At 47.1% G+C, this 27,724-nt stretch overlaps 1 protein-coding gene across 4 annotated transcripts; it reads right to left on the bottom strand.

Annotated features, from left to right (window-relative positions):
* Positions 1 to 291: 291 nt before the first annotated feature.
* P4HA1 (prolyl 4-hydroxylase subunit alpha 1) lies at positions 292 to 27,567 on the bottom strand. Of its 4 annotated transcripts, none has more exons than XM_064716718.1 (15): positions 27,492 to 27,567; positions 21,729 to 21,845; positions 20,804 to 20,900; positions 18,892 to 19,043; positions 18,062 to 18,199; positions 16,101 to 16,340; positions 15,109 to 15,296; positions 13,925 to 14,101; positions 9,736 to 9,806; positions 4,844 to 4,943; positions 3,841 to 3,894; positions 2,607 to 2,672; positions 2,114 to 2,182; positions 1,120 to 1,216; positions 292 to 597 (listed from the first exon to the last, which is right to left on the bottom strand). In XM_064716718.1, the coding sequence occupies exons 2-15, from the start codon at positions 21,814 to 21,816 to the stop codon at positions 527 to 529; spliced, it is 1,608 nt and encodes a 535-aa protein (XP_064572788.1). In that variant the 5' UTR covers positions 21,817 to 21,845; positions 27,492 to 27,567; the 3' UTR covers positions 292 to 526. The 4 variants fall into 4 exon arrangements, with proteins under 4 accessions (XP_064572788.1, XP_064572789.1, XP_064572790.1 ...); XM_064716719.1 differs by lacking the exon at positions 9,736 to 9,806 and adding an exon at positions 10,849 to 10,919 and having other exon boundaries at positions 27,492 to 27,553; XM_064716720.1 differs by lacking the exons at positions 292 to 597; positions 1,120 to 1,216 and adding an exon at positions 1,411 to 1,461 and having other exon boundaries at positions 27,492 to 27,553.
* Positions 27,568 to 27,724: the final 157 nt, after the last annotated feature.

Below are 27,724 nucleotides of genomic sequence, written 5' to 3'. Positions count from 1 at the left end.
CAAGTTTAAAAAGTGGGGCTTTTGTGGAAGTGGAAAACCAGACTAGAACATGCTAATAAGCCTGTTTTCCAGCAAAGTAAGCCTGCAGTGGTCAGGCACTCTAGGAAAGCAAAGAGTCAAGTGTGTGGGACTTGAGGAATAGCAAAGGGTTTCATTCAGCATTCCTTAGAAGGGAGCCCTCCCAGGCAATGATCCTGCCCTAAGCCTGACAGGTGGACTCCAGACAACCCCTGGCTGCGCACACTGCTCAGAGGGATGATGGTGACAGGAACACCACACACAACACCACTGTAAGTTGTGGCCCTCATCTGTATTTTGTCCTTTTTTTTTTGTTTCAGTAACACTTGTCAGCCTCGGTATTTTCTGTTGATAAACCTTGGGGGGGATTTGGAGGGAACCAAAAGTACGTTTGTCCTGTCCGCAGCTGAGCTGGGCGGGGTGAACCTGTAGTGGAGTGTTTGTTAGTCAGTTGTAAACTGGCAGGAGTGTGCAGCTGCACCCCTGAGTGCTGGGAGCCCAGGCTGCCTCATTCCAGCTCCGATAACGTGCACGGCCGGCGGAACTCCTGCCCCCGCTCGTGGAGCCACTTATTGGAGACTGCAAAGACACAAAGGCACTGCATCACTGCACTGCTCAGCTCCTTCTCTGCTGAACTAAACGTGCTCTAGGCCAGCTTCTGGTTAAGCACAGGGTTATCTTAATTTTCTAGAGGGTTTTAATCACAGAACAGCTTGGGTTGGAAGGGGCCTTAAAAGACTCTCTCATTCCAACCCCACTGCCATGCACAGATCTGTGAAGTTAGTCTAATAAAATTAATCAACCAACCAAAAACCCTTCCAGTATAGCTGCAAAGCTACAAAACTCTTAAAGTAGACATAGCTACGAAAACTCAAAGTAGACATAGCTACAAAAACTCTTAAAGTAGATATAGTATTAATTTCCTTTATACATGTAATGAAATATGCTACTATATAGCATATATTTAACATATAGAGAGATATGAGGTAGATAAATATAAATATTTCTTTACAAAGAATGTAATTTCTGAAGTCTAAAGGAAAAATAAAGCCAAGCCACCCCCCAGCAGAGCCCAGAGTCAGGTCAGAGGCAGGTACTCACCCCATTTATTCCCCACTAGCACCGGGCAGGCTGCGTGCCGCGTGCTGTAATCGCCTTCTCCACTCGGGAAGAGATTGTACCAGAACACAGCTGTACCCTGGGAATGGCAGGGACACTCAGCCCTGTGCTCTGCATCACACAATCACACACAGAGATTGTACCAGAACACAGCTGTACCCTGGGAATGGCAGGGACACTCAGCCCTGTGCTCTGTACCACACAATCACACACAGAGATTGTACCAGAGCACAGCTGTACCCTGGGAATGGCAGGGACACTCAGCCCTGTGCTCTGTACCACACACAGTCACACACAGAGATTGTACCAGAACACAGCTGTACCCTGGGAATGGCAGGGACACTCAGCCCTGTGCTCTGCATCACACAATCACACACAGAGGTTGTACCAGAGCACACCCTGGGAATGGCAGGGACACTCAGCCCTGTGCTCTGTACCACACACACTAAGGCAAAGGTAAGTGCATTTGTGTTTCAGAGCCTCCTTTTAAACTGAAGGCTCTTTTCCATATTCTTATTCTTAAGAAAAAGTCTCCTTTGACTTACTGTATATTTGTATACTTGGCTTTTCGTTTTTTCTTTTAAATCCTAAACCAGTTTCATTCCTGACCAGTTTAAGAAAGCCAAGATTATTTACTAAAGCCGAGCAGCAGGCCAGCAAAGGCAAACCTTGGTTGAAGGAAAAAACTGACAGGAGAATTTCCTACTGATGCCTCAAGACTAAGTCAACTCACAGGTTTGAGTATTTTCAAGATGTGTTTTGGAGTATTTAAGTGTTTTGCATTTGTATCCACACATGGAATATCAGGGACCTTTGAATCACCAGCACAGCTCCAGTTGCTGCACTTATGGAAAATCACAGCACTGTTCTGACAGCACAGAGGTGCTAACAGTTATTTTAAAGGTTCATTTTCAAGCTCTGCTCTGTGTGGGTAGTGGGGAGGAGTGGATTTATCTGCTGGATGAATCCTGCTCACCTTTCTCGGCCAAACGCTGGCTCCCACTTCAGGGAAGACCGTGGCTCCCCCTGCTGACACATCACTCATCTGAACAGGTGGGGAAGGACAGGTGAGTTCAGGCTGACAAAATCTCACTTTTTAGTGAAAGTGAAGTTTAATTTTGACATAAATCCCTTAAGAAGGCCAAACCCCCTCTGTTCCCAGTGCAGTCCCAGCCTTGTCCCTCCCACTCGAGTGTTAAGGCAATGAACATGCTGTAAACACTGATGCAGGTACAAAAACAAGGCAAATAACTTAAGCTAATGCTCAAATTTGGGGGGAAAATCCTCCTTAAGACACATGGAAGAACCACAAGGTCTGGGTAAGAAGACCCCCCCATATGTACTACCCCAAAGTTAGAGGCTGCTTCACTTGCAAGTCCCTTCAGTAAAACAGAATGAAAGAAAAGCAGAATGAAATCATTCCATGGTACAGAATATACAGTGACAGATGGCAGAAATGTATCACTTACATAAAACAACCAAGTAGCAATTCTGTTGCCTGTTCCCAATTCTTTAAAGGCATCTGGCTCATCTTTCTGTGAACAAAAGCAGGCAGATTCCATCAGCATTTCTTTTTGGTTGCTGAGAGCAGCCAATGACACACAGCTGCTGAGCCAGCAGCACAGAACAGACTCATGCAGAAGAATTAATCCAACCCCTCGATTTGGAAGGAGGGGAGGAATGCAACAGGAGTGAATCTATCAATTTAAATAAACCAGGCACTTTGAAATTCTGTAGGACAGGGAGGGAGGGCATTAAGCCCAGATTTCTAATGGGTAACAACAACTGTGCTGTCTGAGGCTGAGGCTATAAATCCTCCTCACAGCAAACTGAATTATTTAATTACACTCATCCCCCTTGTCCTTGGCAGCAGCCAGGGCAGCTCTCAGTCCCAGGGTCAGCTGGGACACCTCCCTGCCACACTCCTCTCTGGATTCCAGCTGGGAAGCAGGGAGGAAGCCTCAGTGACAAACCAGGCAACTAAGGAGTGTCCAGCACTCCACTTACAAGAATGAACCACATTTTGATGAGTTTTGATACCAACTTCTGTCATACCTCTGTTTCTAAACCCACCCCCTGTGACCACACTTTGTGTGCACTGAAATTCCAGCAACTGTTACTCCTGGAAACAGCCCCAGTGTTTCCAAACAAAACCTGTTAATCACTTGCAATGCTTTGGAGCAGGTGCTTACAGAGCAGAGATCCTGATTCAGAATTGGTGGCTGGGACTGGCAGGGTTAAGGTTAATCTGAAGGGGTTAAACCACACAGAATTATGCCCAGTAAATAACCAACTGAATTTCAGCAGTCTGCAATTTAAGCTGGAATAAAACAGGTGGGGAATTCAAATCCAATTTAAAAATTAAGGACAGTGAGTCCTTAATTCCCAGTTCCAGTTGTCAGGAGACTGCTGGCACTCAGCTTACAGGCAGCAACGTCCAGCTGGTGGTTTAGAGGGCTTTCTCCACGGACATGGATTAGCAAAGTGGAAGAGCTACAAAATTTAATAGACATGGAAGAACAGAGAGTGTGCCCCAGCCCAGAGGCCCAGGCTTCACCAGGTCTAGCTCTCCTCCAGCTCTTTACTTGCCCGTGCAAAGTCAAAGTGGGGCTCATATTGTCCTCCCACTCCATAATTTGCCACCTGAAAAAGAGAAACACAGCACTTGTGAAGAAGAAAGAGTGAAGACAAAGCAGGACTTACCCTTCCAAAATCAAAATGAGGCTCATACTGGCCTCCTACGCCGTAGTTGGCTACCTACAGTGGGAGGAGAAGCACAGGATCTAGTAAATCAGTCTTTAGCCAGGCAAGAGTTTGGCTGTCAGCTACAGCCTTTGCAGAGATGAAGCTTAAACACCAAGCCCCAGGAAATGTCAAGCCTCTGTCAGCAGCTGGAGCACATCCAAGAGTGGCATTGCAGGATGCTCCAGGTAAGAATCTGGTGCTTCCCAGGGCAGAAAAGCATTTTTCTTCTACAGAAAACTTTTCAGCCTCTCTCCAAAATGGTGTCACAGTGCTTTTACATCATCACGTTGAAACCACTTTTTGACCTGAATTTGGCTGTGTCAATAAAGAGGGTTCCCTGTCCTTCTTACCAATTGGTTATAAAAAATAACAAATTATCCCCCAGATCCTTGGCCATTTTATCACCAGGAACCTTGACAGAGTGGCAAGGGGCACAGCAGGTTCCAGAAGTACTTTGTGGGTGTCCTGCTTTCTAGGTACTCGTGCTCTGCTCACAGTCAGGGAGGCAGCTGCTCATTTAAAGGCCTCAAGCAAATAAACAGAAGCACTTCTAAATTGCACTTTACTCAAGTTACACATCCAGCCAGTGTTTCCCACATCCCAGGGACACCAGACACTGGTGGCCTCCCCTGAGTTAAACTTTTAAGTGCCTCCAACAGCAGCAAAGTTTGACCCTGTGACCATGAAACTCAGTTTATTGGACTAAATAAAAGGAAGTAGTTCCTAAAAAGGAACTACACATCCAGAGTTTCAGTTATCAGTTATCACTGTTGTTATATATCAGTTATTCAGTTATCACTGTTTCCTTCCAGCCCAAAAAGCCATTCCACACTGAACAGCTGCTCTGCAAAGACAGCGTTTTCTCCCCTTCTGTAAATAAATGAGTTTTTGTGGCCACCTCACGTGAGCAAGCACAAGAAATGGTGCTGGCACCCAGCCCCAAGCCCCAGCTGCCCCTTACCTGCAGCTCCTCTGCAGTGGAGACATCCAGCCCTGTGAGGTCCTGGATCCTGGTGTTGATGCGGGACACCACCGGGCTCTCGTAGCCCGAGAGCCACGCGCTGCGGGGGGACAGTTAGTGACAGCACCAACACTTGCAGGCACTTGGAATGGGAAATTGCTTTTTAGGACTTCTCAAGGATTTGGTGGCATGACCACAAGTATTTCCAGGGTGTTAAAACCCTCTGAATTTAATGAATGCATTTCTTAGAAAGACCAATTCCAGTAGGGGTTTAAGGGAGCTCTGTAACCAAGGGCCTGAATTCCCCCACTGGGCTGAAGGAAGTGTCACAAACAGTGCTTCAAGCTGATTTTTAAACCAGGCACACACAGTTTTGCTCTTTCCCCGCTCCCAACAGCTCATTCAGCCCCTGGGGTGATGCATTTTGAAGCCAGGTTTGGGACAGGAGCAGGTGAGCCACTGTTTCTGTCTGTGCAGCTGGAACTCAGCTCCCCCACATCCCACACCTCCGGGCCAGCTCTCTGGGAGCTGCCCTTTCTCATCAGTTCCCCCTGCAGAGCTACTAAAGACCATTCGGAAAACAACCAAATAATGCAATAAATGGAACAATTGCTGTCAGAACAGCCCATTATAACTGTGGTATTTAGCACATGCTTCAGGTACACAATGATTTTTAAAGAGGGGGAACCCAAACTAACCTGCCATTTATTTTATTTTTTATGTGGAAGGTCAGCCTCAGTTCCAAAGGTATCTTTCAGAATGTTTGCCTCCTACTGTGTATTAGACTTTTTCCACAGCTGCTCATCTGACTCATCCCATGCCAGTCACTGCACCTTCACTTTACCTGGCAGCCCCCTGCACTAATATGGGTGATAATATTGGTGATTTGGGGCTTGTTTTCCCCCCTTTTTTTTAGCAGGAAAACGGAGATAGGTATTTCTACCTTTTTTTCTAGCAGCTGACTCAGCTTTTGGGCTCAGCAGTGCTTCCTGCTGGACAGAAATCCCTGTGCCCAGAGCCCAGAAGGAAAGTATCAGCAGCATCCATGTATTTTTACTCAAATCAACCTTCACATCTATACTAAATTAAGTTTTTATATTGACTTGCATTAAAAAACCATAAATCCCCAAATACTTTGCCTGGGAGGAACAGTAGCATGACACATGACACAAGGCACTGACACAGGTTACAGAATCTCTACGAGCATTTTTTTGAATGACAAATGAACTATGAGATAAAAGAAATCTGATTTCTTAGGACAGACATGCACAAACACATCCCTAGGCCCACTTGTTAGTACCATGAGGTGTTACAGCACAACCTGCTTTGATTTCAGGTGGCAGAAGAATGCTAAGACATGGATATGAAGCATTCACCAAACAAAAATCCCCAGAAGCAGCCATGCTACACAGCCATGGTGACCAGGTTATGCTCACAAGCAGCCCTAACCTCACACTTAAGGCACAAGAAGAGCCCCAACACACCCAGCAGCTTCAGTGTAGGCCTTTTCTGCCTCTGTCCAGTCTGTTAATAAACAAAAAAACTCAAGAAACCCAAAGAAAGGAAAACCCAATCATTCTTGCTCTGTTGGTTATTAGATGGCAATGAATACTGCAGCCTTTCAGGAAGGGGAGTACTGTATGTATTTTAGAAATCAAATCAACAGCCTCCACATACAAAGAAAGCCTATGAAAGGTGGAGAAACAGGGAATTGAAACCATATTCCAAGTGCCAGCCTGTCTGCTGGGTGCTGAGCAAAACCACAGGGAGGCCTGGAGTGCTGCAGAGGTACAGGGGATTTAACCCTGGAGGTGCCGTGCCAGCTGCAGCCTGGCCTCAGAATATTCCAGCTGTCTCACACACCCTCCTCTGCTGCTGTCCCAGCCTGATCCCTTGCTGATAAAAGTCTCTGCCTCATTCAAAACCATTTCTTCACACAAAGTTGGCTTTTTTTCCCTGCCCTTGTCTATCAAAGAAAAGAGAAAGACTCCCCTGGCCAGTGGTGTAGGAGGTGCAGCATTAACAGCCTTAAACATGCTCAGCAGTTTGCTTTCTTTTAATATTTACATACTTCCAGATTCACTGCATTCTGTCCTATTTCTGACCAGCTGTCACCTCTGAGTCTGTGATGGGCCTTAACAAAAAAGGGACAATTCCTGGGAAGCCACAGGCAGGGCAGGTCAAGATATCACTGATTTAGTTACAGAAGGGTTTGGTATTTCCTTAATAACCACCACACAACCCCCCAGTCCCCTGACCACACAAGTCTGGTGTTTTGCTGACCCACTTGGCTTTGTAAAAAGCCATCCCTGAACTGTTATAAAAAATTTAATGCTTCCATTAGCGTGCTGAATTCACACTGGGGAGGCTTTTAACAACTTTGATATGCATCACAGACAGTCAGGAATAATCATATTGACTCATGGAATCAAGACATGGCTTGGTTGGGAGGGACCTTAAAACTCATCCCACTACACCCCTGCCATGGGCAGGGACACCTTCCACTGTCCCAGGCTGCTCCAAGCCCATCCAGCCTGGCCTAGGGCACTGCCAGGGATGGGGACAGCCACAAAATGTCCCATGGTCCTCCCTCTTCTAATTCTGCATGAGGCACCTCAGAGATTTTGAATGGCAGATGCTTCCACACAGAAATAATTTAAGGTCTAAGGAGTACATTAAGGAAAAACCAGAGAATCTCTGGAGCTACTGAACACACAAGAGTACATCCCCTCCAGATCTTATCTCCTCAGCTGCACTGGTCAGGCCCAACACTACTTCTGTAGGTCACTGGCCACAAAATACTGGGATTTGTGTTTAAAAGCCTTCTAAGCCACACTTGGTGTGCAGAAAAATACCAGCAGAGACACAACAGGGAGTGAGTAAAAGCCAGGCTGGTATTTCTGAAATGGAAACTTTTAGCATAACATGCTGCAAGCTCTTGCTGCCTGCTGGGAGGAGAGGGAAGGGGAAAAAGGAGTTTTTATCTGTAAAAGCAGTGTGTGAGTGGGTGGGTTTATCCTGGTGCTGCACACCCTGGCAAGGTGCCTCCCTACACAGAGCTGCCACGTCCCACCAAGGGAACAGTAGCTCTCTCAGAGGCAGGAATGCTGTAATTTAGGAGGGCAAGTGCTGGGAAGGAATGTTTGGAGGGGGAAAGCAGTCATCTATTAAAAAAATGAAGTGAGCATTTTTTGGTTTTCAGGAGCAATGATTCATCTGGAATCTGAACCAGCTCGAGCAGCTCCAAGGGAAAGATGTTTCTGGCAGTGCAGCAGGAACAGCACAGGGCCTCTCAGTCAGGCTGCTGGGGGTGCCTTCTGCCTCCCACTGCAGATTCAGGTGTCAGGTTCTCTTGGGAAGTCCATACCCATCCTGCAAATCTGCACAGGGAGGAAAGCAAAGGCAGGGCAAGCAGAAGCTGCACACCAAGGCTATTCCTACCCTCAAAAAATGCCCTTGCCCAACTTCTTGGATGTGTCCCTACAATTTTAATTCCAGTTTCCAGTGACATACTGAATTTAAAAATTTAGCTCAGTAAAATGTGATTCAATTTCTGAGAGCTCTTAGGTTCATTGGAAGGAAGTCCCACAATGCCACATTTTTGAGCACCAAACCTCATTAAGAATTTAAGGGTCCCATTCCCCAGGCTCTATCCTGTTTTGGTTTTTTTTTAATTGGCCTTTAATGCTGGGTGGTGCCTTGTACTATTTTTTCTGACTGTGGCATCTGCACTACCTCAGGGAATAACACTTCCTACTAATGAAAAATCACAACTTGAAATAAAAAGTTCTTTCACTAAGCCTCATCTATTTAAGTAGGGACCAATTATACATCCCAATTTCCTCAGTAAACTGGTCACCTTCTCCAATTCCCATCATTAGCACAGCAAGTTTGACATGAGGCGAGGTTCAAAAGGATGAAGGAGTTTCCTCAGTAAATACTCCAGAGCTGTCTGCACAGAGGACAAACACCACAAGTGAATAAATTCCAAATATGCAGTGACAAATAACTAAGACAGGTAAGACATGGACAGACCTGAACATTAAAAACAAGAAATAAAAACTAAATGCAACACATGTCCAACAGGAAGATGGATGTTCCTAAAGCCCTTCCATGGGGTCAGTTTTAAGGAGCAAACATGTAAGAGTTTTCCAGACAATTTCCAGAGGATTCCCACTACCTGCATGTGCCAATGAGCACACAGACCCACGTGCTGCAAAGGTGTGAGGCATTAAAAAAAAATATTTTCAACTTGCCACTAGAGTGGCCTTAAGGACCTTGGCTCCAGTGGTTTTCCAATTCTTCTGAGACTTATCATTCCTGAATCAGTCACCTTCCTGTGAGCCCACATTTGGAAGCACTTTTACCTTTCTGAAGCAATTCACAGCTAAATTAAAGCCCTTCAGCTCCAGGCCATTCCAGGTTCAGGGGTTTGTCAAAACAGCTGAAAGAACACTGAGTTTCTATTCTACCTTCCACCATTCCACCATGGAAATCCCTTAAAATCATCCCTAGCTTTAGTGGGCAGTGCTCCCAGGAATGCCAGCAGCTCCCAGCTCTGAGCAAGGGTGGGCACTGAGGAGCAGGGGTGAGCCAGGCAGGTGCCCCATTGCACTAGGTGCCAGCAGAGCCCCATGCCCATGTTTAGTAGGTTAGTGACAGCACACAAGCCATGCTCAGCCAGAGAGGGCACTTCCACCTTGGAATGCCACCACTGACAACCAGTCCCTACTTCAGCAGTCCCCGTGCTTTCTTAGGTGACAGCTCAGCTTGCTTGGGCCCCTCTCTTTGAAAGAAAGGCTGAAGAATAAGGAGAGTTACACAGAATGCTTGTGCTGAAGCAGCACAGCCCCAGGACACACTTCCTCAGACAAGGAATCCCTTCCCCTTACCTCTTAGAGACTCTGTAATGTGCTGTGGTCAGTTTCCCAGTCTCAGGGTCATGAACAGTAGCACGGCTCAGCTACAAAAAGAGAAAGGACAAGGCTTACCCACCTTGCAGGCTGCTTTTGGCCAAGCCCCAGGTGTTTGAAAGGTTCCGGTTGGTCCGGATGCGATGCTCGCATATTAGCAATGGTTGGAAGGGCAACACAAGCTGCAGCTGCCATGTCCAAATCACAACAAATTGGTTGCAATAATTTGGTTAGATTGTCCTTTCACTTTTTTCCTCCCTTTATTATTTTTCCTCCTTTTTTTTTTTTTGTTTGTTTAAAATCAAGACTTTCTACAAGTAATTTATGATGCTGAGTTTCCCAGACAATTCCTCCTCACCCAGAAGCTTTAACTCCTCCCAGAATTTTGGCTCAGTGCTGATGGCCTGTGCAGCCAATCTTTAATTACCATGGCTAAAACCAAGGGAGGGCAAGCAGGGGCAGGTGGTTTCTTTCAAATCCAGCCAATTTTGGAAAGCACTGGCTAAATTCAGCTCTTGTAGTACTTAATGGACAAGCTGAAAACAACCAGGAGCTCGGTGGAAGCGAGCCTGTGTTCTGCCAGGTTTGTGTCAGGCAGGAGGTAAAGGAGCTCAGCTGGGAGTGTGGGATTATCCTGGATGAGGAGATGTGTGTCTGTGTGCACAGCAAGGACCTGAAGCATTTCTTACACCCATTAAGGCATTTTGAGATCTGCTTCATTTTCCAAAGAAAGGGAAGACAATTCCTGGTTGTGAGAAGGAGCAAGGGGGAAGCAATGTGTAGATTAAAAACAAACCCCAGATTTTACTGAAGGTTTTGTGACATCTTGTATTTTTCACACTGACTGCAGAGACTCACTTGAAAAAACAGACTTGAGAAGGCGACCAAAAGGGAAAGAACAAATCAAAACACGCCCCCAGAACTTCCAGCTGAAGGAAAAGACTGAGAAACTCAGCAGCACCAGCCTGTTACAGATCTGCAGGGAATCACAAGGTGGACTGCAAGCTGTCTCTCCAGCCCAGCTGGTTTCCTGACAATGAGCAGGACGTACACACTGATGGCAGGCCCAAACCTGTGGCAGAGCTCTCTTACCTTTTGCTAATTCTGTAATGTGCCGTCTCCAAGGCTCCCGTTATGGGGTTTGAAATGGTGGCTCGCCTCAGCTGTGAAGCGAACCATCAGAATTGCATTACAAGCACAATCTGCAGCCCAGCACTCCGACCACTCAGAAGCCTGGCCTGGGGACAACGCCACCACCCTGGCACCTGCCCTGTCCTGCAGGGCCACAGGGAACCAGGGCAGGCTCCAGCTTTACCAAAAAAAGGTTTCTTGTTTGGGTTTTTTAAGGTTTTCCACAAGTCCTGTTTCCATGTTTGTAGTGAAAATGGTTGTCTGAATAAAGCAAACTACAGCAGCTTGGATTTCTTTTGTAGTGAAATGCTCTGGGAGCAGCACACTGCTGTGGCATGGGGACAAGTGGTGCCTTGTTACACTCTCCTGTCCCTGCATGAGGGGTTTTACAGGTAGATTCAATCCACCATAAGCCAAAGGTGAATAAACCATTCCTTTTCAGTCCTTCCTGTACCAAAGGCAGCACTGAGCTCCCACAAACTTCTGCTTCACCCACAGTCACATTTACACAAAGTGGGAACTCCTGCCTCAAGGCTTTTCTTTCCCTCTGCTGTGCTCCATTTACTTCATGCCTTCCCATCCCTGTGAATGTTCCAACTCAGAATCTCACGTGTGCCCTTTAGCTCGGCTCATGTACTACCAGGCACTCTCCATCACTCATAACTGCAAAGGCTGGGATGCAGAGCCCAGATTTTGTAAAAGGCACAAATGTCAGGCCAACTCCCAAACAATCAGAAGCATTTCTCCACTGTTAAAATAAACCAAACAAGCCAAGGCTGCTCCATACCTACAAGAAAGGGTACTGGGAGCTCCCAGTATGCTGCCTCTCCTCTCCTCCCATGCAGACACATGAAAAAAAAAGGCACAAACTACAATTCTAGTGAGACTCCAGAGCTGAATAATGAGGCTTCATCCTGCCAGCAGGGCAGAAGTCTGGGCACACATCAGCACTCTCCTCCCACAGGATGGCAGCAGCCCATGCAGCACGAAGGAGGAGATGACCTTTAGGTCTCCAAGAACAAAATCCTTTTGCTGCTGAGCCGTGCAAGGCCTCAGCCACAGGGAATAAGGGAACAGTAACTGCATACAGATGCTCCTGCCATAAAGGTCTCCAAGTCTTTGCCATGAGCTGAGTGTGTGACAGGAAAACAGTGACCTCAGCAAGATCAGAGCTCACAGTCACACATTTACAGTTTTCTACTCTGTCAAGTAGTGGTCTGGTCACATTCCACAGGTGTGGAATGCATCACTCTGCAGCAAAGGAGCTCCAACACCTCCAGACCAGCAATGGGGGCTCTGATTTTCAGCCCTGCAGCAAAGCTGCCTGCCAGGGCAGCAGGAGGAGATGCCTCACGGGTACTTGGAGGGAAAAGCTCACACTTCCTGCTTACAGTTCAGAACATTACCTCAGAACAGAATCACTGAGGTTGGAGAAGACCTCCAAGATAATCAACTCCAGCCTCTGATCCATGCCCACCTTGACACATCCAGCCATTCCTTGGGCACCTCTAGGGATGGTGACCCTGCCACCTCCCTGGACAGGCCCTGCCAAACTCTTCAGTGAAGAGATTCTTCCCAATTTCCAGCAGCTCAGCCTTCAGGGAGCTTTAAGATCCCTTCAGGCTCCCTGGTAGGCCAAGGACAGCCTCACTGCCCATGTACAACCACAGCTCTTGGCCAAGCCAACAGCCTCTCCTGCACTGAATGCTCTTATTCCCCTGGTCTCCATCTGCTTAGCTCATTCTGGACAAAAAGACATTTAGGCCTAAAGCAAAGGTAAAAAGCAGGAAAATTACATTTCTGTGAGCTTAAGTCTTTAAGTCTTTAAAATTGATGGAAAAATAAATTAATTTAACTAACTACATCTTCAGAGTACATCTATAGATGCAGAGCTGCACCAATTGGATATAGAACGCAACTCCATCAGTTTGCTGTTTGCCTGGGACACTCCTGTTTTCTCAGACAACCAAGTTGCCCTGGATTATTCCTCTCTGAGAAACAAGAATCTTTGCATCTTGTGTCTCAAACAAGGTTGATGAGCCACCATCATTAATAAAAAGCCAGAACTCATCATGTCCTGCCCCCTTAAAGCTCTGTCATCTGCAGGCAGCTTCCAAGCCTGGAGACAGTGATGGCCTCAGGTTTTAGCTTTTATATTTTTCAGATTCTGTGCTTCTTTAGTGTGCAGTTCTGAGCTTCACATTAAGGGATGGTGAGCTCTGTGCACAGAGCAGGGAGACAAAACAATATCTTCTCTAGCTGGGGACCACGGGCAACTGATCCAAATCTGAGGCCCAAGAGCAAAATCAACAGCAGAATGAAGAGAGAAAAACAAGAAGGATGGGACTTCATAAACTAAAGTTGTAATTAGACAATTAACTCCAATATGCAAATGGAGCAGAACTTCTAAAAGTGTGAGACCCTGTGACCAGTCATCCATTTCCATGATCATTTTGGTTCATCTTGGGTGCAGCCCTGGCTGGGCTTCTCGTGCTGCCCAAGGTGGATCCATGGAGATCCTTTTAATAAATCCCTACTTTATTCCTTAACTCCACATAGCCACTGTTCTAGCTTAACCTTCACAAGGCATCAACAGCAGCCAGTCTTAGGCCAAAATGGAGAATATAACCATTCTTTCTTGTCTATACAATAAGGTGGCATTCCAGGACCAGAGGAATGGATGCCTTTCCCTTCCAGACTTAAAAAGAAACAAAAGCAGAAAACCAAACACAAGTTAGGGATACTCCAGTCCACTCTTGCTGGTTTGGATGAGGAGGAGAATGCTGAAGGACATTGTCCTCCTCATCCAAACCAGCTGAAATTGCGTCTGCAGGAAGAGCCTGACAATCCTGCACTGCTGGGACCTGGCTCCAGTCACCACAGAGAATCCCCAGTCTCCTTCAAGAGCTGCAAGGTGAAGCAAGCAAGGTGTGAGCTCACTGCACACTCCTGCCCTCCAGAGCAGCCAGCCACTCACACTCACACCGAGCACACCAGGGATTTCAGGTTCCAGAGGCAGGGAAGGGGGAGCATTTACCCTGGGCTTGGCCAGCTCCTTCACGGTCTCGATCTCCTCGTCGGAGATGATGTCCAGGAAGCGAACGATGCGGGGCTTGTCCCACTCGTCCTCCTGCTTGACGGGGCCCAGGATGTACCTGGGGTTCCTGTTCCCGTCGTAGTAGCGGCAGAAGAGCCTCTTCTGTCGGCGGGGAGTCTACAGGGGGCACAGCAAGGGGCACTCAGACAGGTGCTGTCACATTTCCCTTCACAGAGAAAAGCAAGGCACAATTCTTCCCAAGGATTTCTGAGATTCACGTTCTCTGAACCTCAGAGAAAGGGAAAACACAATTCTTGTCGCTTGCTGTGCCTGTGTTGTGCCAAAGTAGAATGCAATATGCAGATTGTTTACACAAAGTGAGGATGTTTTGTTTCCTTGGCCTATCAGGGCCAGGTGGGGGGGGATTGTCAGGTGACAGTCACAGGACTCAGAGCAGTGTGAGCAGGCGTGCGCAGAGTGAGCGCTTGGCAGATTCAGTTTAGATGAAATGTATATAGTATAGTATAATAAAGTAATTAATTAGCCTTCTGAGATCAGTGGAGTCAGATGCATCATTCTCTTCCCTTTGATTTACAATTAACTGCCACAGAACATTGGTATTGCCAATGGGCAGAACATGTCCTGGACACACAAACAATTCACTCTCCCCACCTCCTTATGTGACAGGTTAAGGAGATATTTCAGTTTGAGAGATCAGTGCTGTCTGCACTTTCATGTTGCTGTGTAATACTTCAGCAAGCATTACTTTACACAACCCTACTAAGATAATTTCATCACCAAGAAAAACACCCCAGCTGATCCAGCTTCTCTGCCCATCTAGAAAGAAAAAATTCATTAAAGTCTCACAGAGGTCTGGTGCTGTGCTAGAGAACTGACTGCAAACTACTCCAACTACCCTATTTAATTCTGTCTGTAAGTCTGGACTTCCAGCATCCTTATTCAATTAATTACACTGATGGAGCACTTCCAAGACAGCCAGCAGTGCCTGAGGCAGTGTTACTTTCTGTCTACTGAACAGGCCAAAGGGGGCAGAAATCCAACACAAGATCCTCAGCTCTGCACAGTCATGCAGCTGCTCTAACAACTTCCTTGCTTGCACACCACACACAAATTCCTGACATTGTTTGGTTTCAAACATTTGAGAACAGTCTACTCCACTTTACCATTTTGAGCCCCTCCCCACGGCACAGCATTTCGTACTTCCTTCTCTCAGGCAGGTAATCCTTTTTCTTAACCTCAGTTTCCTTCTCCTGCTCTTCTGAATCCGTGCTGGACTTGTTTGCCTCTTTTTCTTTAGCCATGATGTACTCAAAGTATTTCATGTTCCCATTTGCTCTTTGATGTTCAGGATCTATGGACAGAGAAACAGACAGGGATCACTGGCACGGTTCCAGCCCCTGAGGAACCATCCAGAAGTGCTTATTCACAGAAAGCAAAAGGAAACAGATGCACACCACTGCTTCTCCAACCCTCACTGCACATGGGGTCCCAGCACTGAAGAAAAGGGTTTGGCCACTCCAGCCCATCCCACTTCAGAGGGAGAGACAAGGGAATAGGGCAGGGAGAGAGCTGGCACGGCATGACTGACTAGAAACCTGAAAATACCCCAGTGGGATTTAAAATTTCTGGTGAAAAAGCTCTTTAACTTGCAGAATTAGCTTCAGTTCTTTAATAAGTGGCTCTTGCTATGTTAGGGTTAGTTCTGAGCTCCCCAGAGCATCCATTACACAGTCAGTCAGTGGAATATTCACGGGAGAATAAATGCTTTCATTTTTCATGAAGCAGACTCTTATCTCACTGTCCTGTATTCTGTATTTCTTGTTTGTACAAGTGTTTCATCTTCAGCATGCTGAATTTGTATTTAAACCATCTGCAGAGATTCCAGTATCACAAATTTAGTTTCAATTTCATTCATTTTGGTTTTGCCTCTACCTAAGGGGAAGCAATCTCAACCCAGGAAAGCAAAATGTAGGGAAAGAACCAGATTTCAGACAGGTAAAGGGACAGAAGCCATGAAAATCCTTCAGTACAAAGGATCAAATCCCCATCTAAAATGCAAAACCACACTTTGGAAATGCATATAGGAGTCAGATCCCAGGCAAGGCTGCAGTGCCCAGGACAAAGGCAGGCAGAGCTGTGTCCCCGTGCCCCTCACCCAGCTCCAGGAGGCGCCTGGTGAGTGCCATGGCCTTGGCCAGGTCCCCCTGCTGGTACACAGCATAGCTCAGGTAGTCCAGGATGTAGACTTTGTCTGCAGAGGACACTTCTCCCTCATCCAGCTGCTTCAGGGCTTGCTCCATCCACAGCTCGGTGTGGTAGTAGTCAGCCTCTGTGTAGGCAATCTTGCCCAGCTCAAAGCAATCTTCAGCTGTTAGGAAGGATTTGTGCTTCACACCTGGGTATTTAGAGCAAAACAAAAGAGTTTACACAGGGTTCCAGACCTGCGCTCTGAGAAACATTTGAGTTATTCCTCATTCCTCCCAGCAGGGTTTTATTTCTATTCTCCCACAGCTCCATTCTGCACTAGCTGTTTGCTGGAAGTCTCTAAAGCCTGTAAATCCTTGGCACACAAGCACTCAGATGCAGCTTTCCACTGCCAGAATACCAGGGAACAGCTAAATGTCTCTGCCACTAGTGAAAAATCAAATTAAACAAATCTTCCTTCCTCAAAACCCCAACCACTTCCAGCAAGAGCAAAAAAAAGCCAAATTTGAAGTTTCAGAACTCTGATTTCAAGGACATCACATTATCACTTTCAAAATGTTACTGAACCACGACTTGTTAGTGACAGCTTGGTGGGGGAGGACAAGGAAAACATCAGGGAGTAAGTTCCCAGCTGCTTGGGATTTTTTTCAAGTCAGTCATTTTTAGAAACATTTTAAGTGACCTCTGAAAGATTAAAGCACTAGTGGGCAAATTACAGATTCCTATTTTTGCCTCTGGAAATACAGGCCCTACGAAAAACCAAATTTTATCTTGTAAAAGGGAAACAGGACCTGCCAGTATTTTATAACAGCTAGAATTACATCTCTGATTACATCTTAAGCCATTCTGAGTTTCTCACAGCAGCTCTGCAGTGCTCAGAGGGGGCAGCTGTTCTGCTGTGCCCTCCTGTGATGGGCAGCAACTGCAGCTTCCTGAGCCTGAGCCTGCAAACCCTCCAAGGACACAATGATTTGGCAGTAGCTGAGATTCTGGACCAAAAGAAATTCCCTGGGAATGAAGAAAAGGAGCACAAACAAGTGACCACATGGGAAGTGCTTCTCTGGAGCTCTCCAGAGTCCAAGCTATTCTTTTTTATCCTCCAGAACTTGCAGGTTCTGCCAGTACATTTCATTGCACAGTCTGGACAGCTCATTGCTTCCAAAGCAGCAAAACTTCCCCTTGTATTTCTGTGCTGTTTGAAGAAAACAGCAGTGAGCTGCTCACTGCATTAGGAGGAATCTGTAGGTCCTTGAGCAGGTCTTGAACCAAACCCAAAAGCAAGGTTATACATCATAACACATAAAGCCAATTACTCTTAATTTTATTAGGCATCTGACCACAATGAGCACTTGCAAAAACAAGATGGATTGTACAGAGCTGATTTTTTGCCAGCTGGCAAAGGACTATTTTTCAACAGAGGAAAACAAGGAAGACTCAGCAGAGAAAGTTTTCTGACAAAAAAGAGAAATTGTGTCTTCTCCTGCAAAGAGCAGCCTACTAAAGATCAGCTCAGGCAATGCCACACAGGCTCAAGTCTGTGTATGCAGCATCTTTTGCTCTTCAGTTTACACAATCCCTGAAGTTTAAGCTCAAAAAACTTGTTAAAATGCATTATGTTGTACAATAAAACCAGGCATCTGCCAGTGCAACACATGGGGAAAACCCCACCCAGGCAAAAATTTTATTGCTATTGATTTTTATTAGAAACTATTAACACTGGATTATCTTACCGTAACCAAAAGAAAGATGCAGATTTCAATCAAAAACCCACTTTTTTCTTTAATTTTAGCCAGGTCAACCCCCTTCCTAATGGTCCCTTCATGCTGAGCAGTTAAGCAAGGTGGAACAGAGCAAACAATTTGCAATCAGGACATTTAGGAAATGCAAATAACAGCCATGGCTGGTTCTCACCTGGCAGGTTTCCCCTGGACAGGGTGTCTGTGTCCAGGTTGTAGGTGTCCTGCAGCCTCAGGAGGGCCTTGGCTGCCCCAGTCTGATCCTCATCGTTTGGGAAGAACTGCCTCTGGATGGTCATGTTGGAGATGAAGCCTGGGAAAGGCAGGGAAACACTGCTCAACTCTGTCTTGGGAATGGGGTGAGCTCCCTGCCCCAGAGAAAGCCAAAATCCACCTTCCCACAAGCCTGACCTGAACTCACAGCACAGGCTGCACAGTTTGCATTTGGTTTGGGGTTTTTAAAAGAAAGTAAAGGAAAAATCAAAAATAAACACTTTTTTTTTTTTTTACCCCAGCCCTTCAGAAGGGCTTGAGACACACTGGTGCAGATTTCTGGCTGGCAGGTGCAGAGCCTTTTCCATTGCCATATTCAGCCCCTCTCACAGCAACAGGGAAGCTGAGTGTGCTGAATCCTCACCACAAACTAAGCCTTTTCTTTTTGAAAGCTCTGCTTTCTTATAATTCCTACTGCAAGCCTCCATCTGGTATTAATTAGCTGTTGAGACAGTCTCACAGGTCCATTATAACCACCCTGGCTTCCTTTGCTAAGTGTCTTTCACAGTCAACTATTTCATGTCCTGTTCTTTGCTAAAGAGCTCCCACTCTTGCTGAAGAAAAGAGGCAGCAATTAAGTGTTTACTACAGTAATTCAGATTAGTTCCACAAATGCTCAGTCTCAAAAGCAGATTTGCAAATCTAATCCAAGCCCTGACATGTGAAAGGCAGCAGGCAAGCACCTGCAGTGAGGCTGTGATGCTGGATTTTGCTGCAGGCACACACACTCACCATCTGACATGTCCTTGAGCACCAGGCTCTCCAGCTCACCCCACTCTGTGTTGAGCCTTTTCATCAACTTGAATGCATTCACAGGATGGCCCAAAAACCCCTCTGGGTCTTTTGTGGCAGTAGCTGTCAGCTGATCCAACTTCTCTGCCCACCTAGAATGAAAATATTCATTGAAGTCTCACAGAGGTCTGGTGCTGTGCTAGAGAACTGATTGCAAACTACTCAAATGTCTTCACTAATAAAAAAGCGAATCAAAATGGCAAGCTTTTGCATTATCTATATTTGGAGCTCTTCTAAAAGGAACAAGAAGGACTACTTCCTTTTCCTTTATTAAATCTTCCTCAGCTGCAGCCCAAGTCTTGTGCTGCTCCTGCAGCCCTTGTTGGAACCCTGCTGGAGGAACTCCTTCCTACAAGCCCCAAAAACACAGCACTTCCATTATCAGCTGCCATGCAGGACTAATCAAAAACAAAGCTTTACCCACATTTTCAATCTTTCAATCACCCCCTTTTTCCCCCGAAGCTTACAAAAAGGCAGTTCAATGCTTGGCTCAAATTATTTTTGGTTTAGATACACACATCTGTGAGACACCCCTTGCCTCTGGCCACAAAGCGCCTTTCCATGCTGAAAGCTTGGATGAAGCAACATCAGGAGGTCTCACACCCCCAAATGAGGAGCCCAGACCCAGCTTCTGGTGCTGCAGCTCCAACTCAAACTTCTCTAAGTACTACAAGTCATTCACAACCCCAAGGTGCCCCAAAACAAGCACAGCTTTCAAGAGAAGGGGGAGGGGAAGGAGGATTGCACCATGAAGAGGTGCAGGAACACCCTGCAATCAGGGTAAGATGATGTTGAGGAGCCCCACCCCACAGAGAATCCCAAACTCCAGCAAGAAAGCAAACCCAGAATGTGCAGCCTGGAGGGAGCTGTGCTCACCAGCTGGAGCTGCTCTTGCTCCAGGATCTGGTTTGGCTGGGTGGAAGCTGCAGGCTATGCCTGGGGCAGGAAGGGGCTCACAGCTGCATCTCCCCACTGTCCCTGACTGTTCTCCTGCACTCTGACAGCCCCTGGGGGGTTTCCAGCAGCCACACCAGTGAGGGCTCCCTCCAAACCAGAGGAGCTGCTGGGAACCAGCTCCAGCTCAGAGCAAGCCCAAGACTGAAGGAACCAACTTCACCCTGTGCCTTCACACAGCTCAGGGTCAAACCCTCCCTGCATTTCCCACTGCAGGAGCAGCTCTCAGTGTCCTCCAGGCGCCAACAAACAACGCTGTAATTTCCCTCCCAGGTTTTTTAAAAGCTCTGTGATAGTTATTTAAACTCTCCTGACCTCCCTGGGAGCACCTCTGATAAAATGAAAACAGCTGCAACGTTGCTGCAATAAGCTGAGCTTACACACTCTGGGATGTCCAACTGGCACAATCCCTTGTTAATTTGTAGCTGTAAAGAATCTCCTTGTAACATTCCAAACCCGGCAGCAATTCCAAGCCTGTGTTTCAAGTGACAAAGAAGGATCTTTCTTCCTGGGTGGTGGAACACCAGAAAGTAACACACAAGGGCTGAGATAAGAACCTCCTCCACCTAGAACTGTTTCAACACCCTCAAGACAGATTTATGCATATTTGTGAAAGCAAGGAAAGCATCCTGTTCAGTGATAAAATATGTTTATTTCTAGCTGTGATAAAATCTGACACATTGGGCTCTGCTCCTCACATGGTCAGGTCTTTTCTTATTTATGCACCAAGCAGTGCTGAAAGGGAACAACTGACAAACAAACACCCAGCAAAACCTGCTACTTTAAGCTTTGCCCCAGAGAAAAAATTCCACAAATTTAATCAGCCTTAAGGAAGCACTTTTTGCATAAGGGTGGACTCAAATGATTGACCATTAGCATTGTGACACCAGCTGCTTACTTTTTGATCTGCTCCAGCTTGCTTTCCTCTGCCTTAATGTAATCTTTGAGTGACACAACCAGATCCTTTTCTGTATTAATTAAGTCTGTCATATGACCTAGAAAAAAAAAATGAGTGTGATGAGTCAAGGAGAAACACAAAATCCTGAGAATTAAAGGCATTTTTCTCTTCTCTACTTCCCCAAAAGTCCTTCTGCATTTGCTTAAACAACCCTGAAGGAGTATCTGAGTAAGGCCTTTTTGTTTTGTTTTTTTTTTTTGAAGGAGAAAATCTCCTGCTGGACCAAGCTTGTTGCCATGGAAATTAATGTAATACTGCATATTTATTATTAGAACTAATTTAGGATTCATTTGGAAAAGGAAATAGTTTGCCACAGAGTAATCTTTCATCCAAGCATACATAATGTAGAGCAAATAAAGAGAAAGCTACAGATATACACAAAGCCTTTGTGTTTGATACACACCACTAATCCAGGGCTTTATTTTTAAGGTTATATCCATGACTTCAAGGGGTCCCTGGCATTAATAAATAATTGCTTCACCTCCTGCAAGCAGGCAGCTGAAGTGGTTCAGCACAAAAGGTGCAGTGCCCAGCAGAAGCCAAGGGTGAGGCCAGACACGCTGCACCATTATGTGCCCTTGGCAGCTCACCACCTCCTTCCACATGTGTGCAGCACCAAAATTCTGCTTCAATTCCAATACCCTTAGGAACAAATAGAGACTACAAAGCCTTGCCTGGCTCATTAGACCACCCTGGGCTGTCTTAAAACCTGTTTCTCCCCAAAGAAAAGCCAATAACATGGTAAGAACTAAGAAATGGGTTTAGTTCTGTACCAATTAAGGCCTTGGATGATTAACACATCCTTGCAGAATGAACTTTGAGGGGTCTCAAGAAACTCTTTTGGCTACACCAAAGCAGTTCTCACCAATGGAAGTGAAGAAGTCCGTGTGGGCACAAGAGAAAGGCAGCAGAAATCCCAGGGCTAGGGCACACCAAACCTTCTTGAATGCCATTGCTCAACAGCTCTCACCTCACCACACACCTGTGAGAGAAACACAAACAGGTGAAAAGCCGTGCTCACCAGAGAGAGGAATGCACCTTCAGAAGGTGCAGCAGAACCCTGACAACCTGAGCAGCCCCCACACACTGACTCCTCCTGCTGACTTTTATACCTGAGGGAAAAAAACAGCTCAGGGACAAGGTGTTCACCAGCACTCTTCTTTTTGGCATCCAAGTCATGCTGCAGACAGAGCTGCTTTGCAAAAAAGCACTGAAAGAAACCATCAAGCACTGAAAAAAGCCCACAACTCCAATTTAAAATAGTCATTATCAAGTTCATCCACTCAATGGGAAAAAAACCAGTAAGTTTCCTTTTTTCAGTCAGAAAGATGCCAGTGGAGCAGGTCTGAATGAAAAACCACATGAGCAGTCCAGAGAGGGAGTTCTGTGCACGCTCCCGCTGCCTCTGTGGTGCCAAGCTCCACACCTGACACAAAAGGCAGCTCTGTCTGTCCCTGGATCCTGGCTGAGCACCCTCAGGCAGTGCTTTCTGCAGGGCCAGCTGCCAAGCTCAAGCCTTTCAGGATCCTGATCCCTTCAGCAGCCCAGCATTGCCTGGCTCCTGCATACTTTAGGAGTAATTATGCTGTCGTGGAATTCACAAGGTTTGCTTTTTTTCCCCCCAAACAAAAGCTTAAACTTTCACATATTGTAGTTGGTCAGAAAAAAAGAAAAAGAGCTCCAGAGCTCAGTGTAAAACTGATTTACAGCTCTTCCTACAGCACAACTAATGAAGAAAAAAAAACCAAAGAAAAAAAGCAACAAGTTCAGCTCCAAGGTAGTTTGGCCTATTTAGGGAAGAAAGTAGTATAACCTTAATCAAGCAAAAAACATAGACCCAGGTGTGGTATTCACACACAAAAAAGTGCAAACATAACCAGGGAAGTTCAAAACATACACCCAAATAAAACCAGCACAGATGGTGGTAACAGGAACAAATGCCTGGCTCTGGAGTGCAGGATCTCTCTCACACTGCACCTGAGGGCAGGGGCAGCTCCCTCCTCCCCTCCCACCCCCAGCACTGCAGAAGGGAGGCACTGGGGTTTGGGTCTCCTCAGGGGCTTGCCTGCCTGGGGACAGGAGCAGCACAGCTCCACTGGCACCAAGAGCAATAGCAGGAAATGCACACGAGCCCAGAAAAGCAGCACAGCCTCCAGCTCTTGTAAACCACCCAAAATCTGCCTGACCACAGCTGAAGGGCCGATGCATTCTGGCACATTACAACTCTCCTTCTGCCTGTGAAAGCGAGAATTTGGACAGAGAAGCCTCCTGGAGTGCTTCTTTCCCCCTCACAAATGCTCTAAAGCAGCTCTGCTGTCCCCAGCAGCCTTCCTCACCTCCTCCTCCCCACAGGCAGCCATCAGGCTGTTTCAAACATACCTAACAAAAACCCACTGATGTCCACCTCCATTCTTACTGAAAACACACCTCAGCTCCTGTTTCACCCTACAGAAAGCCAAGTGCCTCCTGCTCATTCAGCACTGGAGCCAATACATCTGTGAATCGGTGACAAAGCACAAACAGCTTTACTACATCGTAAATATTTGCCAATTTTATCAGCACTGGGAATGCACTGAGCTATTTGTTTACTGCACTCAGTGAAACACAAGAGAAGCTTCAGAAATTTTCCTTTCTTGCTACGTTAATCAAGATGAAACTTTTTAAAACCACAAAGAAAAACCAATAAACAGAATCATCAAAAAGGTCAAGAAAACAATGTTTCCTCTCTACCTACTCTCTTAGTGACAGTGTTCCATCTTGGTTTTCCTCTTCTCCAGCTGCCTTCGGAGCCTGCTCCAGCACCAGGCTCCTGCAAACACTGTTGCAACCTTTATTCCCACCTCCTTATCTCCACAGGCACACAACAGGAGCGACTGGCAACAGCCATAAAATCCAACGAGTGCAATTCCAAGGAGGTACAAACACAAAGTTTCTCACATTTAGGCACTACAAGAGGCTGCCCAGAGGAATTGGATCTCCCATTCTTGGAAGAATTTCAGAAGGAGCACAGCTTTCCAACCACTACAGCAGGACCAGCCACGGGTTCCCAAATCAAAGAAAACACAGCTCAGTTCGTATAGACATTGGAAATCTCTCAGACTCACAGGCTGCCAAGTAAGTAGGCTTTAATTTCTTCCCATTGGTGACATGAAGTAAAACAAGATGAAAATCCTCTCTCCATTACTCCTGTCAGTCTCACCCTCCTCCTCAGCCATGTCCCACAAAAATGGCAATTGAGCATCTCGGGGAGGAGGGGATCTCTGCCCACACAGGGAAGTGGGAGTGCAGCTGACAGCTCCAACACGGGAGCTCCCTGCCTCCCCTGGGAACTGACTGAGCTCTGAAACAGCAAAACTCCAGCAGGGGAATGGGGGGAACAGCAAAGATACAAACACATGGATTACAGGGAAACAAAGCAACAAGCAGAGCAGTGGCACTGCCAAGAGCAGCACATTCTCTGAGCACTCAACACATTTCAACACCACCATTTCACCCGATGTAACTTCAAGGGGGTTTTTCTGGGGACTTCCCAAAGTTCAGCTCTGCTTTACAAGTAGAAAGGTGCAAGCAGGCAAGCAAAGACAGCTACAGAGTGACATGTGACACATGACACAGCCTCATCACAGTCAGGTCCCACTGCTCAGGGACCAAAGACTGAAGATGCTCTTAGCCAATGTCCTCACTGCCAGCTCCAAGCTCCCAGGTGCTCACCAGGACTGAGAAAACAGGATCAAAAATGGAAACTGAGGGGCTACTTCAACATGGAATGGCTCTAACTCAGTTCCAGACCAGCTTCTTTATTTAGGTAAGGAGTAACTGGCCTGCTCAAGATGAAGTCCACTGCAGGGCCAGGAGACAAAACTCTAACACCAAGATCCTCAACTTTTGATTAAAAGGTGGGTCCATTCTCACAATCCTTACTGGACTCCACTGTATGTAAAGATAATAATAAAACCCCTTGACCAGTTAATCTGAGCTTAGAAGAAGATGGAGCCAGAAGTGATAGCTGCTCACTGCCCTAAACCTCTCCTGTCTCAAGGACAACCCAAGTTACAGCCTCATGACACAATGTGACCAAAAATACTACTGAAAAGGAAAAAAAACTTTCCCAAAATAAGTACTAAGAACATTTAGCTGCCATCATTGCTTAAAGGTCTCACAGGACAGAAGCACCAGAATCCAGTTCCCAAGTCCTCTAGCATGTTCAAAGACTGTTTCAAAATGAAGATCCAAGCAGAGGGAGAAGAAAGATTTTCAAAAATTGCTGCTACCAAAAGAACAGGGTGCACTTTAGGCATCTTTTAATGACAAAGTTACAATATTTTATATAAATGAAAAACATAATAAGAGATGGGAATCAATTTCAAAGTCAAGGAGGGTGTTCTACCTATCATTTACTTCATTCATGGCTGAATACAGGGCAGTTGTGTTTGTACAGAGATTTATACACAGGGAACTGAAGTGAGTTTTGCCTTGGTTTCCTCCAGAGTAAGGTGGAATGGACACAGCCCTCAGAGCCCACCTGTTTGAACTTTCCAGGCCAAGACAAGGAACACTGGGGATGAAATAGAGCAATTATTTTATTAGACACACCAGGCAGGAGGCTATCCTTGTGCTCAAGGATTAGCTGAGCAAATACACAGATATCCAGGAAATATTGGAAAAATATGTTTTCAGGTATTAAAGTGATTGAGGGAGCTGGGGGTGCTCAGCCTGGAGAAAAGGAGACTCAGGGGTGCCCTCATCACTCTGTACAGCTGCTGAAAGATGGCTGTGCTCAGCTGGGGCTGAGCTCTTTCTCCAGGCAGCACTGACAGAACCAGAGGGCACAGCCTTTACCTGCACCAAGGGAAATATAGGTTGGATATTGGGAAGAAGTTTTTTTTACATAAAGAGAGATAAAGAACTGAAATGCCCTGCCTGGGGAGGTGGTGGAGTCACCATCCCTGGGTGTGTTTAACAAAACCTGGATGTGGCACTGGGTGCCAGGGTTTAGTTGGGGTGTTGGGGCTGGGTTGGACTCGATGATCTTGGAGGTCTCTTCCAACCTGGTGATTCTGTAAATTCAGTGAATTCTAAAGAAAGCAGGACAAAGCCAATGATCACTTGGGTTCTGCCACTGAGTATACTCTTAAATAAAAAAAAAAGATTTCCTTATCTGTATCATCCTCAGCACGAAGGCATGGCTTTCCTGCTATAAACCTCTGCTTATCCTCACTCCTTCCAAAGTGGATCTCACCACCTGGCATTTCAGTTTGCCAAACTGCAGTGGGCACTTTGCAATCTATGTGGAAGCCCCAAAAAAATCACAGCTTTAAAGGCTATATTTTAAAGCCATTCATTATGGAACAGCATTTAAATCTGCACAGGTCAGAGAGCTGGCTCAGGGAGGAAAACAAAGGGAAAGAAAGTTAATGAGTACTGGTTGTGTCAGCACATACTTCAGAAGCAGTCTAGGGTGCTCCAGGTCAAATCGGTTTGGTCCAAGGCATTAAAAGGAATCCAGCAAAGGAGGTGCAGGGCAGTGGGACAGGGAACATCCCTGTCCCCAAAGGCCAGCCTCTGCTTCCCAGACAAGCCGGGAACTCATTACCTTTACTCTCCGCCCCTGGCAGAGCACCGTCTGCAGCCCGAGCCAACAGCCCCTGGCGCTGTGGGGAGCTGCATTGATTCACTCGTGTAACCAAGTAAATAAATGCCTTTCATTCACTAAAACCTCGAGCGCTGAAGCTGAACCTTTACTTGTAAGTAAGTGAACACTACAGCACTCTGCATTCGCCTCTTACTGAAGCCGGCAGGAAAAAAGACGTGAAACTGAACGCTGGGCAATCCCGAAGGATCTTCCCTATGGGAGCAGCCAGCTCTTCAGGCAAACTGAAAAATTTAGTCTAAGTAGATGTAACATTTTGATTATATTATTTTTATTATAGATAATATTTAAATTTTTATATATTTTATTATATTCTTCAGCATGCTAAAGGCTCCAGAGTTTCTCCTGCCAGTCAGGCTGGAGCCTATCAAAACGGAACGGTATCGCTTACTACAAAGGCAGATGCACAATTCCACGTAGAGCAGCTGGCCGAGCCCAACCCAAAGCAGCGGCGAGGGAAAGCAAGGCAAGCCGCGTTCCCCAGGGCGCAATCCCCGCGCTCAGCTCACGCCGAGTAACTTTCCATCGCTGCCAGCCCCGAGCCGTGCGCTCGCAGCTCCCGCGGCCGCACGGGCAAGGCGCTGCAGCTGCGGGGCCACCGAGCGGGGCAGGAGCCCACCTGCGGCACCGGACCCGACCCGGCCGAGGGGACAACTCCCAGCTCCTGGAGGAGGAGAGGGCGAGGGAGGCGGCGGCGGCTGTTTAGTCTGCCAGCCGCGGGGAAGCCGGCGCGCCGGCGCCCTCCCGCCCCCCTCCGGAGGCTGCCGGCTCCCGTTACGTAAGGGCCGGGAAACCCAGCGGGCAGCTCCGGGACACCGGCCCCTGGCCGCGGGGAAGGTGGGGGTCGGCGGAGCGCTGCCACGTATCGCCCCCACCCCTCGCCGCCCGCGCGGCAGCCGCCCAGCCCCGCGGGTCCCTCCCCCCGACCCACCCATCGGGCACCCTCACGGCCGGCGGGACGGGGCGGCCGGGCCTCACCTGAGCACGGGGCGGGGGGGCGGCGGGGCAGGGGCGGCACCGGAGCTCCGTGTTCTGCCCGGGGGCTTCACCCACTGAGCGCGCCCGGCCCCGCCGCGCCTCTTATAGCCGCGCCCGGCCACGCCCCCTCGGGCCACGCCCCCCGGGCGGCGCGGCCCGCGCGCTACGTGAGTCCGGTCACAGCGGCGGGCGCCGCACTGCGCATGCGCCGCCAGTGCCGCCGCGTCTCCACG

This window comes from Zonotrichia leucophrys, chromosome 6 (genome assembly GCF_028769735.1).
Source record: "Zonotrichia leucophrys gambelii isolate GWCS_2022_RI chromosome 6, RI_Zleu_2.0, whole genome shotgun sequence".
NCBI lineage: Eukaryota > Metazoa > Chordata > Aves > Passeriformes > Passerellidae > Zonotrichia > Zonotrichia leucophrys.
Note: the sequence above shows the minus strand (reverse complement) of the source record. Positions and strands in the feature narration are given on the sequence as shown.